Below are 14,808 nucleotides of genomic sequence, written 5' to 3'. Positions count from 1 at the left end.
TTGAAGTGCAGCCCATCCCAAGCATAGAGCCTATAGCCAATAGGGAAGATGACCCAGTGGTCCAAAAACCTGAAATCCTTCCTTTCTATACCAATTCCTGAGCGACTTATTTACCTCCCTAATTTCCAGCTGCCTTTCAGGCGCTGCATGTGGTACAGACAATATTTCAGCGAATGCTATGTTCTTGCCTTAAGATTATGGATTTAATGTCTGAAATAATTTTTGTGGATCATCCAACTACCCCTAACTTTGTTATTGGTGCTGATGTGCACTGTAATGACTGGGTCCTTACCAGCTCCTACTATTAACCTATCATCCTCATCGCCATATGTCAACCTCAAGCGCCAGGAAGACATACACCATTCAATGATTCTGGTCTTTGTGACATATCTTACATAGTTAGTATGTAAGAGGGGGCCAGGATGGTAGTCGTGGCCGAGGATACCAAGGCCTTAGTGTTCGGGCCTCCTCCCACAGAAAAATTGTCAGCTTCTACTGGCGTACCTGTTTGTGGTCCTAGTTCACTGTCAGGGATTCCACTGCGTTGCGCACAGCTCCTGTACACTCAGTTTCGGTGCATAGGGTTGAAAGAACGGACACAGATACCGGTTCAAATGCCAAACAAACGATTTTACTTTCCTCTTCAAAGGTCCCGGACACATTAGTAACATTGCAGTCCACACAGCATTCCTCCTGCACTTTCCCTTTCCTTCTTTCTTTGTCCTCACGCACATTACGGGGGAGTAGCACCTTTGGCGGTACCACAGTATCACTTCTGTAGGACTTCAAGACATAGGGGATCCCATTCATCCATTTCACCCCGGACTTACAAGCCTCAGCAATATTTAAGATCTGCCACATGGTGAATATTCTGCGCCCTGCACGACTTTTGGACCACGTGTTCCTTTCCGCTCCTGCTGCTGTTATAAACTGCAATTTCCCGGGTGTTCCAGTCTTATCCTGCACCCGCCTGACTGTGCCCGTGCTTTTCTTCTTCAAAACATTGTGTAGCAAAAGAAAGAATGGCTTTAAAGGATTTAATAAGTAATAAAGATCTGTTAGTACGTGAGGCTGACAAAGGGGGAGGAGTAGTTATTCTTAATGCAGGATTGTATGAAAGGGTGAATTTATTAGACCTCGAGAATTCTAATGCTTATCAAGAAATATTCTATGATCCTACTATTGAATTTAATGGGGAGCTTAAAGCATTGCTAGAGGAGGGCTTATTCAATGGGGCTCTAACACAGAGGTTATCTGACTATTTACATGTCACCTGTCCAATTGTTCCTATTTACCATTCCCTCCCTAAGGTCCATAAGGATGTATTTCCACCTCCACTACGCCCCATAGTGGCAGGTATTGGATCTTTGGGAGAGAGATTAGGAGAATGGGTGGATCATTACTTACAGCCTCTGGTGAAAGAAATCCCTAGTTACATTAGAGATACCAAAGCTTTAGTTACCATGATGGAAAATTTTGTATGGGAAGATCAATACTCCTGGATTACAAGTGATGTAGTTTCATTATATCCATCGATCCCTCATGGGGTGGCCATAGATTCCTTAATTTATCACTTAGAAACATTTAGTAATTATGCTATAGAAATCAAGGATTTTTTGGTAATGGCAGTAAGGGTTTTACTTAGTCACAATTATTTTTCTTTTAATAGCAGATTTTTTCTGCAGAAGACTGGAGTCAGCATGGGGGCCAAGTTCTCCCCGTCTCTGGCAAATCTAGTTATGGCCAGATGGGAGGAATTGGTCCTATATGCTGACTCCAACCTTTTTTGTAAAAGCCTGGTGTGGACAGGGCGTCATATAGATGACTTAGTCATTATATGGAAAGGAACACAGGAGGAAGCCTCCAGTTTTATAAACAGCATTAATGTGAATGATTTCAACTTAGCCTTTACACATTTTTGGAATAAAAATTCAGTGAATTTTCTAGATGTCACATTAACAGCAGGTCTAGATGAAAATGACAACAAAAAAATCTTTATTAGCCCCTACCGCAAAAGCACTGCCAAAAATACATTACTGGCAGCTGATTCTTGCCATCCTCAGCATGTGATAAAAAACATCCCCATAGGAGAGCTTATAAGGTATAAACGAAATTCGACTGATCCAAAAACATATCAAAATGCACAGGAATTAGTCAATATGAGACTAAAAAATAGAGGATATCCAAATTGGATATTACAGAGAGCAACCAAAATAGTCAAGGTTATTGATAGAAAGGATTTAATAATAAATAAAAAAAAACAAAAAAAACACAATTTCCAAAAAATTTTTCTCTACTCCATATAGTCTTCAGTATAACAACATAGTCTCTATTATAAAGAAATATATTCCAGTGTTAAGCCAGGATCCAAAACTAAAACAAATTATTGCAGAAAACCAAATTACTTATGTAGCAAAAAAAGCACCTACTTTGCAGGATAAACTATCGCCGAGTCTGTATTTGAATTCCTCGCTGGAGACCAGTGACACCTGGCTGAAATTAAAGGGGTTTTTCAAATGTGGAAATAAGAGATGTACAGTCATGGCCAAAAGTTTTGAGAATGACACAAATATTAATTTTTACAAAGTCTACTGCTTCATTTTTTCTAATGGCAATTTGCATATACTCCAGAATGTTATAAAGAGTGATCAGCTTAACAGAAATTACTTGCAAAGTCAATATTTGCCTAGAAAATTAACTTTATCCCCCAAAACACATTTCAACATCATTGCAGCCCTGCCTTAAAAGGACCAGCTAACATCGTTTCAATGATTGCTCCATTAACACAGGTGTGGGTGTTGATGAGGACAGGGCTGGAGATCAATCTGTCGTGATTAAGTAAGAATGACACCACTGGACACTTTAAAAGGAGGTTGGTGCTTGGCATCATTGTTTCTCTTCTGTTAACCATGGTTATCTCTAAAGAAACATGTGCAGTCATCATTGCACTGCACAAAAATGGCCTAACAGGGAAGAGTGTCGCAGCTAGAAAGATTGCACCTCAGTCAACAATCTATCGCATCATCAAGAACTTCAAGGAGAGAGGTTCCCTTGTTGCCAAAAAAGGCTCCAGGGCGCCCAAGAAAGACCAGCAAGCACCAGGACCGTCTCTTAAAAGTGTTTCAGCTGCGGGATCGGGCTACCAGCAGTGCAGAGCTTGCTCAGGAATGGCAGCAGGCAGGTGTGAGTGCATCTGCACGCACTGTGAGGCGGAGACTCTGGGAGCAAGGCCTGGTCTCAAGGAGGGCAGCAAAGAAGCCACTTCTCTCCAGGAAAAACATCATGGACAGACTGATATTCTGCAAGAGGTACAGGGAGTGGACTGCTGAGGACTGGGGTAAAGTCATTTTCTCTGATGAATCCCCTTTTTGATTGTTTGGGAAATCTGGAAAACGGCTTATTCAGAGAAGACCAGGTGAGCGCTACCACCAGTCTTGTCTCATGCCAACTGTCAAGCATCCTGAAACCATTCATGTGTGGGGTTGCTTCTCTGCCAAGGGAATGAGCTCTCTCTCAGTCTTGCCTAAAAACACAGCCATGAATAAAGAATGGTACCAGAATGTCCTCCAAGACCAAGAGCAACTTCTCCCAACCGTCCAAGAGCAGTTTGGCGATCAACAATGCCTTTTTCAAAATGATGGAGCACCTTGCCATAAAGCAAAGGTGATAACTAAATGGCTCAGGGAACAAAACATAGAGATTTTGGGACCATGGCCTGGAAACTCCCCAGATCTTAATCCCATTGAGAACTTGTGGTCAATCATCAAGAGACGGGTGGACAAACAAAAACCTTCAAATTCAGACAAAATAAAAGCATTGATTTTGCAAGAATGGACTGCTATCAGTCAGGATTTGATCCAGAAGTTGATTGAGAGCATGCCAGGGAGAATTGCTGAGGTCCTGAAGAAGGGTCAACACTGTAAATATTGACTTGCTGCATTAACTCATTCTAACTGTCAATATAACCTTTTGCTACTCATAATATGATTGCAATTATATTTCTGTATGTGATAAAAACATCTGACAAACACACATAAAAACCAGAGGCCAGCAGATCATGTGAAAATATAATATTTGTGTCATTCTCAAAACTTTTGGCCATGACTGTACTTGTTGTCAATATGCACATAAAATCAACAAATTTTCCTCATTGCATAGCAACAAAGAATATTCTATTAACAGTTTTTTGAACTGTAATTTCACCTACGTAGTATATTTGATTGACTGTACATCATGTTGTAAACAGTATATAGGTTGTACAACGGGAACACTGAGGAAAAGAATTAGAAGACACATTTCTGATGCTATTAACCCCTCCAGCTTCAATCCATCAGCGGTCTCCAGGCATTTTTCACAATATCATTCTGGCAATTTTGATAGCTTCAGGTTTAAAGCAATAGAGTTAGTAACACGGACTACCAGAGGGGGCGATAGAAAACGTAAACTACTTAACAGAGAATCTGCTTGGATTTTTACTTTGGAAACTAGGATGCCAATTGGCTTAAACAATAGACAAGATCTAATTAGAATTTATTAAAAATCCTAAAATTATGATTCCTATGTTAATAATTACAACCTGCTTTGTTCTAAGTTTATAAATATACTTTTTTGAGCAAAAATTATATTATAGAAGTATTGTGGAGGACAACATGAGAATAAAATCTCTGTACATATATTCTGTTATATCATGTATTGTAAAATATTTGTAAAAAATATGGAAAAATTACTGCTAGCGTATTAGCTTTTGTTAGGGTTAACACTTGTTTTTAAATAGTTAATAAAGGTGGATGCCCACAAGTGTGATCTATTAACGCTTAATCAACTATAGCCCCACCTATCTTAGGATCTTTTCCTTCTTATATCCCAGAAAAATAGCAATGTGTATTATGACAATGATAAAGGTCTAGCCGAAACGCGTCTTGCCGTGCGCTTTACAGCAGTAATTTTTCCTATTCTGCCTATATCTATAATATGCTGCTATGGATAAATATTTTTAATCTACGTTTGAAATAAAAAAAAAGATTTTTTAAGTACTTCAAACTTGGCTCGCTGGATTTATCTCCTTTTCGCAATTAGTATGTAAGAGGGGGCCAGGATGGTAATCGTGGCCGAGGATACCAGGGCCTTAGTGTCCGGGCCTCCTCCCACAGAAAAATTGTCAGCTTCTACTGGCGTACCTGTTTGTGGTCCTAGTTCACCATCAGGGATTCCACTGCGTTGCGCACAGCTCCTGTACACTCAGTTTTGGTGCATAGGGTTGAAAGAACGGACACAGATACCGGTTCAAATGCCAAACAAATGATTTTACTTTCCTCTTCAATGGTCCCAGACACATTAGTAACATTACAGTCCACACAGCATTCCTCCTGCACTTTCCCTTTCCTTCTTTCTTTGTTCTCACACACATTACGGGGGAGTAGCACCTTTGGCTGTACCACAGCATCACTTCTGTAGGACTTCAAGACATAGGGGATCCCATTCATCCATTTCGCCCTGGACTTACAAGCCTCAGCAATATTTAAGATCTGCCACATGGTGAATATTCTGCGCCCTGCATGACTTTTGGACCACGTGTTCCTTTCCGCTCCTGCTGCTGTTATAAACTGCAATTTCCCGGGTGTTCCGGTCTTATACACCACCCGCCTGACTGTGCCCGTGCTTTTCTTCTTCAAAACGTTGTGTAGCTGCCATGGTGTCCTGGGCCTAGAGCCCTTGTGGACTTGTAGGGCATGTTCGCACTTCTGACCTGTTTCTATCTCCTACACTTACTTAACCCATAGCAGCTCCTCCTACAATTAACCCTATATGAACTTCCTATCAGCTATACCTAACAAAGCCCACTAGTATACCCCCATCTAGTGGCCCACTACAGAACTACACATACCCATATCTATGAACTCTATACTAATAGTGCCCCCAAAGGATGCACCAGCTTACCCTAATCTATATATAAATATACCGAACATAATATATTACAATCTTTACAGCATGTTAACACATATACGATGTGGCAATACCAATAAGGCAAAAAAAGGTAATACATTATAAGTGTAGCAGTACCAATAATTATGACATATATATACATTGGAACTTCTTAAAGGGAGATGACCTTAAAGGGGACATCTTACTTCACTCCCCTACAAGTACACAGAGTTCAATTGAGGGAAGAGAATGGATAAAAGGGATGGTGTTTAGGTACATCCAATAATCCAATTAATACTGTATTTTGAGGAATATAACACACAACAGATCATAAGATACACCCAAAATTTTGGGGAGGAAAATGGGAAAAAAATGTTTTTAAATAAAATGGTTGTGCGTCTTATAGTCTGATTTTACAGCAGCTTAACAGAGGGGCGGCTGCGGTGATTCGGGATCACAGGAGGAAGGGTCGCTGCTGCAGGAGGACATCGGTGGCAGGAGTGGGAAATTCTGCGGTCCCTGTGCTGGGAGCAGGGGGTGTCTCGGTGGTGCGTGGCTACAGGCCCTCGGCTTTCATAAAATGCCCACTGATTTCCCTGCAGTGGACTTCGGAAAAATGGCCCCCGAGGGGGAACATGTACATATTGAGATCTTGGGAAACGTGACATTGACGTCCAAGATCTCAATCTGCACATGCGCTGCCTCCGAGGGCCATTTTCCCGAAGCCCACTGCAGAGAAATCAATGGGAAGGGGACTCCGCTCAACACCGACTTTTTATGAAAGCCCAGGACCTGCAGCCCATTTTCCTCCCAAACTTGGGGGGGGGGCAAAAATGGAACTTATAATCCAAAAAATATGGTAAGATGAATAATAGCGGACCCGGCACTGAACCTTGGTAGGTCACCATTTATAACCGAACACAAGTCTAATTAGTCATCATTCACCACAACTCTCTGGGTGCGGTTGCCAGTTTTTGATCCACTTAAAAACCTTACTTTCTAAGCCTATAGACCTTAAAGGGCTTGTCCAGAGGAAACAAGTTGTCACCTTTCCCTAGGATTGGTGATAACTTGTTGATCTTTGTGGGTGGGTCTGACTGCTGGGAACCCCGAAGATTGACAGAAGGGGGAGTTTTCCCCCCGCTAGAATGGCGTGGCAATGCACATTCTTGATCGCCACAACATTCGTTCTCCATGGAGCTGCTAAACACTGCTCAGCCTCTTCCCGCAGCGGGGTCTGATCTGTCACTCTATTCTGCAATGATGATAAAAATTCCCTGTTTTGCCGTTCAGTACGGTTCCCAGCACTCGGACACCCACCAATCAGCAAATTATCACTGGACAACCCCTTTAATTTATCCATTAGGCGTCTTTGTGAAACAGCGTCAAATAGCTTTTCAAATTTAACAAAAACACTATATCATCCTCTTCCTCTCGGTCCATGTTTCTATCCACCTCTTTATAAGAAGCATTTCGGGTTGGTTTGACCATTACTGTCCTTAAAAAAATCATGATGGCGATCACTTATAATTCACTTATACAGTAATATTATAGGACACATCTCACTGCAGCAATGCTGCCCCCGTGCTGACGCCTCCTCATCTACCAAATTAGTAAACTTGTTGGGATGGGCTAGATCAGGACACTCTTACCTCTACCCGGCCTTCTGTTACCCAGCTAGCTGCCTCGTTGTCCTGTACTTCCATGCTACCATCCTCCCCACATCTACATTATTCATGGATGGCATTGCCCTTCATCACTATACACTCATATACATTCCCCGGTAAATCACCGAATGCAGTGTAGAGCACTATGGCCTCCGAGTGTGACAGCAGGATGTTTTCTGGGCTATTAAGTGCCCTTTAGCTCTGGAAGGTTTTTTCCCCACAATCTGGCACCAGTTGGACAGGACACTGGCCGCCTCTGCGGCATTTCAAGTGGAGTCAGTGAGAGGCGCCAGTTCTGGATACAGAAAAGTACAGTAGAGACTCTGAGGGTCACCTGGCCAAGCTTCTGAGAAAGCAGACCTCTTACAGCCAGAAGGGGCGGGAGATATGGAGTTTTTGTTACTGTAAGCGATGTGCGCCAGCATCGTGCACAGGAATAGTGGATAAAATGTCAAGTACAAATTCAATCCCCAGCATGGGAGGACAGACGTCTACAAAGGACAGTAGGGTTTTCCTTCTGCATAAGAAGACATACTAACACAGCGGCTGAAAGTCACTGCAGTATGAGAAGAAATGAGCGCTGCTGTGAAGGAGCAAAGTCCTAACCCAGCGCCGTGGCCCCTTCATTCACTGGTGTACCAGAAGTTGGATTCCCACTGATAAGAAAGAGATGATGTATACTAATGTTACACATTTATTCTTATTAGGCAAATCTCCAAGAAAAACTGAATATATGATGTAAAAAATTTGGCCTAGCATTCATTATAGGGGTTATCTCATCATCAGGAATGCGTATATTTGCAATTTACTTGTTATTAAATTTCCTCGTTCTCAAGAACGGAGAGATTTACATTTTCTTGTTCTATGCTCGTTGCCTAGGTTACCGGCCACTACTGCAGTCGATGAGAGGTGGCCGGTCTCCTAATCAAGGAGCGTAGTGCTTACAAGCTTGTCCCACTAGATCTTATAAGGCTGCTCTGAAGCTACACAGACTTCTTAGATCTAACCACCTTCAGCGCCTCTGTGCTTCTCCGATGTTACGGAGGCAAAGCCATTGGTCTGAACTGTCAATCAATCCAGAGCGCATTGCCCCACAGCAATCACTAAGTTTGGACTCAGGGAAGTGGTGAACTTCTGAAGACAAGATGATAAAACCCTTTTAAGAGATAAATCGTGTACATCTCCCCCACTTCCTTCTTACCTCGAATGACTCTTCATCCAGAATCCGGGTCCCAAACACAGTGATCCCTTTGGTGTCCACAATGGGCTTGTTCCCTCGGGGCAGTGGCTTAGTAATCTTCTTCTTACAGTCCAGTATTAAGGTTACGGATTTCTTCTGTACACTGAGAGCTATCCGGTGCCATCTGGATCAGGAGAAGAGAGATGTGAACAAGAGGAGAATAAAAGAAAGGAAGACAGATGCGGAGAGAAGGGAGGCTGAAGACATGGAGAAGGAAGAAGACATCAATTGGAGCGAAGGTACCAAAAATATATTTACTGACTTTCCATCGGCCAGATTGACCCCGCTGAAGATTGGGTAGTCTTCAGGGGCTGGTTTTCCACTCTGATCTTCATAGAGAAAGACAGGAGAGCGTCCTAACTCCACCCCGAGCTGCTGAACTCCTTGCTCATTGTAAATGGACAGGAGGAATGCCTGCAAGCCAGTCTTAGCTCGTACCAGCGCCATGACTGAAAAGTCCTCTGGAAATTTACCTGTAGAGTGACAATGTGTTAGCCCTGCAGTCAAGACCTTCACACCCACTCGTGTATGTGGACCGTGTGACTGTACCTACCTGGGAAGAGCTGCCGCGTGGGGGCGCTGATCTGAGCTTGCTTGGATATCTTGTAGGCCACATCTCCACCAGTGCTTGAACGTCGGGCTGGGCAGAAGCCAGGGATCTGCTTTACACCCTCAGGTTGTGTCTGAAATTGGAGGCCCTTTAGTACATCCACGGGGTCAGCTATGAGAAGAGGTCAAAGGGGAGGTTAACATATAGGGGCAGCATTGGGGCAAAGGTTTTTAATAACAATATGGAAATTTTATCAACAATTATGAGTTAGAATGAATATATGGGATTGAGAATTAATGATAACTATATGCAGTAATAGGCCAGGTAATGTCTATAGATCATGACACAGCATTAGGCCCCTTCATACATCTGTGTTTCCGGTACATGTGGCGTCCGTTTTCAGATGTACTAGAGACACATACAAATGGACATCAATTATAACCTATGGGGTTGAGCACTTGTCCGTATTTTCACACGAATCGTGTGTACATGTGACCCTCACCCACATGTAGACATATGTGTTTTTTTCCAGAAGTACGGGTAACAATATGTACCGCACACGGATGATATAAGTGTGACACCTGTGTGCACCATCCGTGTGACACGTACCGGAATAGAATGCAGATAGATTGATAGACAGACAGACAGCTAGATATGAGGTAGATAGCTAAATATATATCCGTGAGATATGTAATCAGTGACTTGTGCGTGTTGCTTACTATACATGGATTAACCAAATAAATAAATTAATTAATCACTTGGGTTCCTCCTCAGTTTTGTCAGCCAGCAAAGGTAAAGCAGACAGCTGGGAGCTTATATTACCAGGTTGGGAAGGTCCATGGTTATTGGGACCTCACCAGTCTAAAAATACCAGCCAGCAGCTGTCCGAGAATTGGCGCATCACATTAGTATTGGTATTTTTAGGCTGGGAAGGGCCCAATAACCATGGACCTTCCCGGCCTGATAATATCAGCTCACAGCTATCTGCCTTACCTTTGCTGGTTATCAAAAATGAGGGAGAACCCATGTCATTATTTTCATTTATTTATTTATTAGGTTAACCCATGTACAGTAAACTACACACACAATGCACTAATTATATATCTTAAGGATATCTATTTATCTCTATCTTTGCACATCTTTAACATCTAAAAATCCGTAATTTATATTCTGAATTCTATTTCAGTACATACAGGCAGCACACGAAGGAAGCACATGGATGACACACATGTACATGCAAAACTGAAAACTTTGGTACTGTTTTTTTTTCCAGTGCCGGTAAAATCAGTACGTGTGAAAAAGGCCTTAGAGTTGGTGTAAATCGATCCACTGGCCAAAACACTGGTCTGTGGCTGCTGGACAGAAGCTGGAGAACCGCCTGATAGCATTTTACCGCTCTTCTTTTGACTCACTGTCCACGACATCACAAGCAAGTCACATTGTTAGGCTACAGTCACACGTTCAGTATTTGGTCAGTATTTTACATCGGTAATTGAAAGGCAAACCAGGAGAGGAAAAGATTTTCTGTTCCCAAATCCGAAAAGAAAATCTGCAACAAATCCAATCTGTGCGAACATGGCCACATTATTAACAAGAATCATATAATAATTTCAGGAGATAATGACAGTCCTGGTCCTGCTGAGTACAGTGTTGACAGTCCTGGTCCTGCTGAGTACAGAGCTGACATTCCTGGTCCTGCTGAGTACAGAGCTGACATTTCTGGTCCTGTTGAGTACAGAGCAGACAGTCCCCCAATCCTGCTGAGTACAGAGCTGACAGTCCTGGTCCTGCTGAGTACAGAGCTGACAGTCCTGGTCCTGCTGAGTACAGAGCTGACAGTCCTGGTCCTGCTGAGTACAGAGCTGACAGTCCTGGTCCTGCTGAGTACAGAGCTGACAGTTCTGGTCCTGCTGAGTGCAGAGCTGACAATTCTGGTCCTGCTGATTACAGAGATGACATTCCTGGTCCTGCTGAGTACAGAGCTGACATTCCTGGTCCTGCTGAGTACAGAGCTGACAGTATTAGTCCTGCTGAGTATAGAGCTGATACTCCAGTTCCTGCTGAGTACAGAGCTGATTGTCCTGGTGCTCCTGAGTACAGAGCTGACAGTCCCACAGTGCCATTCCTGGTGAGTACAGAGCTGACAGTCCCAGTCCTGCTGAGTACAGAGCTGTCATTCCTGGTCCTGCTGAGTAAAGAGCTGACAGTCCTGGTCCTGCTGAGTACAGAGCTGATAGTCGTGGTCTTGCTGAGTACAGAGCTGACAGTCCTGGTCCTGCTGATTACAGAGCTGACATTCCTGGTCCTGCTGAGTACAGAGTTGACAGTCCTGGTCCTGCTGAGTACAGAGCTGACAGTCCTGGTCTTGCTGAGTACAGAGCTGACAGTCCTGGTCCTGCTGACTACAGAGCTGACATTCCTGGTCCTGCTGATTACAGAGTTGACAGTCCTAGTCCTGCTGAGTATAGAGCTGAAAATCCTGGTCCTGCTGAGAACAGACTTGACATTCCTGGTCCTGCTCAATATAGATCTGACAGTCCTAATATACACTACTGTTCAAAAGTTTGGGGTCACCCAGACAATTTTGTGATTTCCATGAACACTCATACTTTTATTAATCAAATGAGTTTCCAAATGAGTTTAAAATCTAGTCCAGACATTGACAAGGTTTGAAAAAAAATATTTTTATTTGAAATAATAATTTTCTCCTTCAAACTTTGCTTTCGTCAGAGAATGCTCCCTTTACAGCAATTACAGCATTGCAGACCTTTGGCATTCTAGCAGTTTAATTTGCTGAGGTAATCTGGAGAAATTTCACCCCATGCTTCCAGAAGCCCCTCCCACAATTTGGTTTGGCTTGATGGGCACTTTTTGCGTACCCCCTGACGAAGGCACGTCGCCGAAACGCGCGTTGGGGATAGTGGCACCATCACTGGAGCTGTGGTAAGTTACAACTATGTTTATAGGACATGTTTGTTTATTTTAGGTAGCTTGAGTTACATATCATTCTATTACTATTAATCGCTACTATGTGGTACTAGAATTATTATGAAGGCTGGTTGCCTGGAGATATAACTACTACATGCTCTTTGTTGGTGCTGCTTGTTGTTTTGGATTCATGATCATGCACTATTGGCACTTTTTAGACAACTTTGCACATCTGCTTGTGTATTTTTAATATGATGATTAAGATAATAAAATTGATTTTTGCATGTGGAAATATACGTGTTTTTCGTTATCTTTCTCATATATGTAAACGTATTACAGCTGAATAATTTTCAGACCATTATATTTAGATTTTGGTAGTATGCTGGGGAAATTTTTTGTAACAGATGGTTAGCATACGGTCAAGCTGCTCCCACAACAGCCCAGTGGGGTTGAGATCTGGTGACTGCGCTGGCCACTCCATTACAGATAGAATACCAGCTGCCTGCTTCTTCCCTAAATAGTTCTTGTATAATTTGGAGGTGTGCTTTGAGTCTTTGTCCTGTTGTAGGATGAAATTGGCTCCAATCAAGCGCTGTCCACAGGGTATGGCATGGCGTTGCAAAATGAAGTGATAGTCTTCCTTATTCAAAATTCCTTTTACCTTGTACAAATCTCCCACTTTACCAGCACCAAAGCATACCCCAGACCATCACATTACCTCCACCATGCTTGACAGATGGCGTCAGGCACTCTTCCAGCATCTTTTCAGTTGTTCTGCATCTCACAAATGTTCTTCTTGTGATCCAAACACCTCAAATTGGATTTGTCTGTCCATAACACTTTTTACCAATCTTCCTCTGTCCAATGTCTGTGTTCTTTTGCCCATATTATTCTTTTCCTTTTATTAGCCAGTCTCAGATATGGGTTTTCTTTGCCACTTTGCACTGAAGGCCAGCATCCCGGAGTCGCCTCTTCACTGTAGATGTTGACACTGGCATTTTGCATGTACTAGTTAATTAAGCTGCCAGTTGAGGACCTGTGAGGCGTCGATTTCTCAAACTAAAGACTTTAATGTATTTGTCTTGTTGCTCAGTTGTGCAGAGGGGCCTCCCACTTCTCTTTCTACTCTGGTTAGAGCCTGTTTGTGCTCTCCTCTGAAGGGAGTAGTACACACCGTCGTAGGAAATCTTCAGTTTCTTGGCAATTTCTCTCATGGAATAGCCTTCATTTCTAAGAACAAGAATAGACTGTCGAGTTTCACATGAAAGTTCTTTTTTTTCTGGCCATTTTGAGAGTTTAATGGAAGCAACAAATGTAATGCTCCAGATTCTCAACTATCTCAAAGGAAGGTCAGGTTTATAGCTTTTCTAATCAGCCAAACTGTTTTCAGCTGTGCTAACATACTTGCACAAGGGATTTCAAGGGTATTCTAACCATCCATTAGCCTTCTTACACAGTTAGCAAACACATAGTACCATAAGAACACTGGAGTGATGGTTGTTGGAAATGGGCCTCTATACACCTATGAAGACATTGCATTACAAACCAGACGTTTGCAGCCAGAATAGTCATTTACCACATTAACAATGTATAGAGTGTATTTCTGAATCAATTAATGTTAGCTTCATTGGAAAAAAATTGTGCTTTTCTTTCAAAAATAAGGAAATTTCTAAGTGACCCTAAACTTTTGAACGGTAGTGTACCTAGTGCGTTATCATCTACGATAAACGATGAATTCACACAGGACGAAAGTAAAATCCATATCTGATGACTGTAGAGGAAAAGTGAATGGGATTTGAAAAAAAAAACTAAATCAGCAGCAGATTTTTCGCTATTACATGTGGACATCTTCTAATGTCTCTGGACTGGTTTTGCCAACGACCATTGATCTAAATTATGATGAAGACAATATTCAAAAACTTCTCACACCCAGAAAACTGGACACTACGGACTGTCAATTCTGAATATGTAACTGAATATGTACTCAGATCAAATGACAATGAAAGCGCCTTGTGAAAGACTGCAGTGAATGATGTGATAGGATTTGTGGAGTATCTAGATATTCATAGTATATAGCACTTAAACTTTACATTTAGACAAATAGTTATAAATCATTACCACTAAAATTGCAAACCTGATTCACACTGCCATTCTGCAGAGCATTGCACCTACATACACACAGCTTCATACCAATGTACATAGGAGAAGAGCTGCACAGATCTGGTGAAAAGCATCAAAGAGGAATAACTACAGGACACATAATTCATGCATCTCCATTATGTGCTAAAATAGAGACACACTGTCAGGGAGCCAAGAGAGGCACAGTAATCACGCCACAATATATACGCTGCCTCAAGCAGAAATTCAGAGTTTCGCAGTCTCGCAGGTGTCTGGAAGCCGTGCGGCTGAGAGAATGGAAATTGGCGAATGTAAATATTTCACGGTGAAAATGCCAACAGCGTCTGTTATATCCATTTAGCCTTCAATGCAACCTTCTCCCA

At 42.3% G+C, this 14,808-nt stretch overlaps 1 protein-coding gene across 2 annotated transcripts in view; it reads right to left on the bottom strand.

The window, feature by feature from the left end:
- COL11A2 (collagen type XI alpha 2 chain) overlaps positions 1 to 14,808 on the bottom strand; it is a 185,751-nt gene that overhangs the window by 89,197 nt on the left and 81,746 nt on the right. For both annotated transcript variants that reach the window (XM_073561377.1, XM_073561378.1), the window contains exons 2-4: positions 9,383 to 9,550; positions 9,092 to 9,302; positions 8,791 to 8,953 (exon numbers count right to left, since the gene is read on the bottom strand). In XM_073561377.1, the coding sequence (XP_073417478.1) occupies positions 8,791 to 8,953; positions 9,092 to 9,302; positions 9,383 to 9,550 (542 nt within the window). The remainder of the gene's footprint in view (positions 1 to 8,790; positions 8,954 to 9,091; positions 9,303 to 9,382; positions 9,551 to 14,808) is intronic.

Source organism: Dendrobates tinctorius, unplaced genomic scaffold (assembly GCF_039654945.1).
Source record: "Dendrobates tinctorius isolate UK_male_01 unplaced genomic scaffold, ASM3965494v1 ptg000315l, whole genome shotgun sequence".
In the NCBI taxonomy this organism is placed as follows: domain Eukaryota; kingdom Metazoa; phylum Chordata; class Amphibia; order Anura; family Dendrobatidae; genus Dendrobates; species Dendrobates tinctorius.
This window is presented reverse-complemented; position numbering and strand designations above follow the sequence as displayed.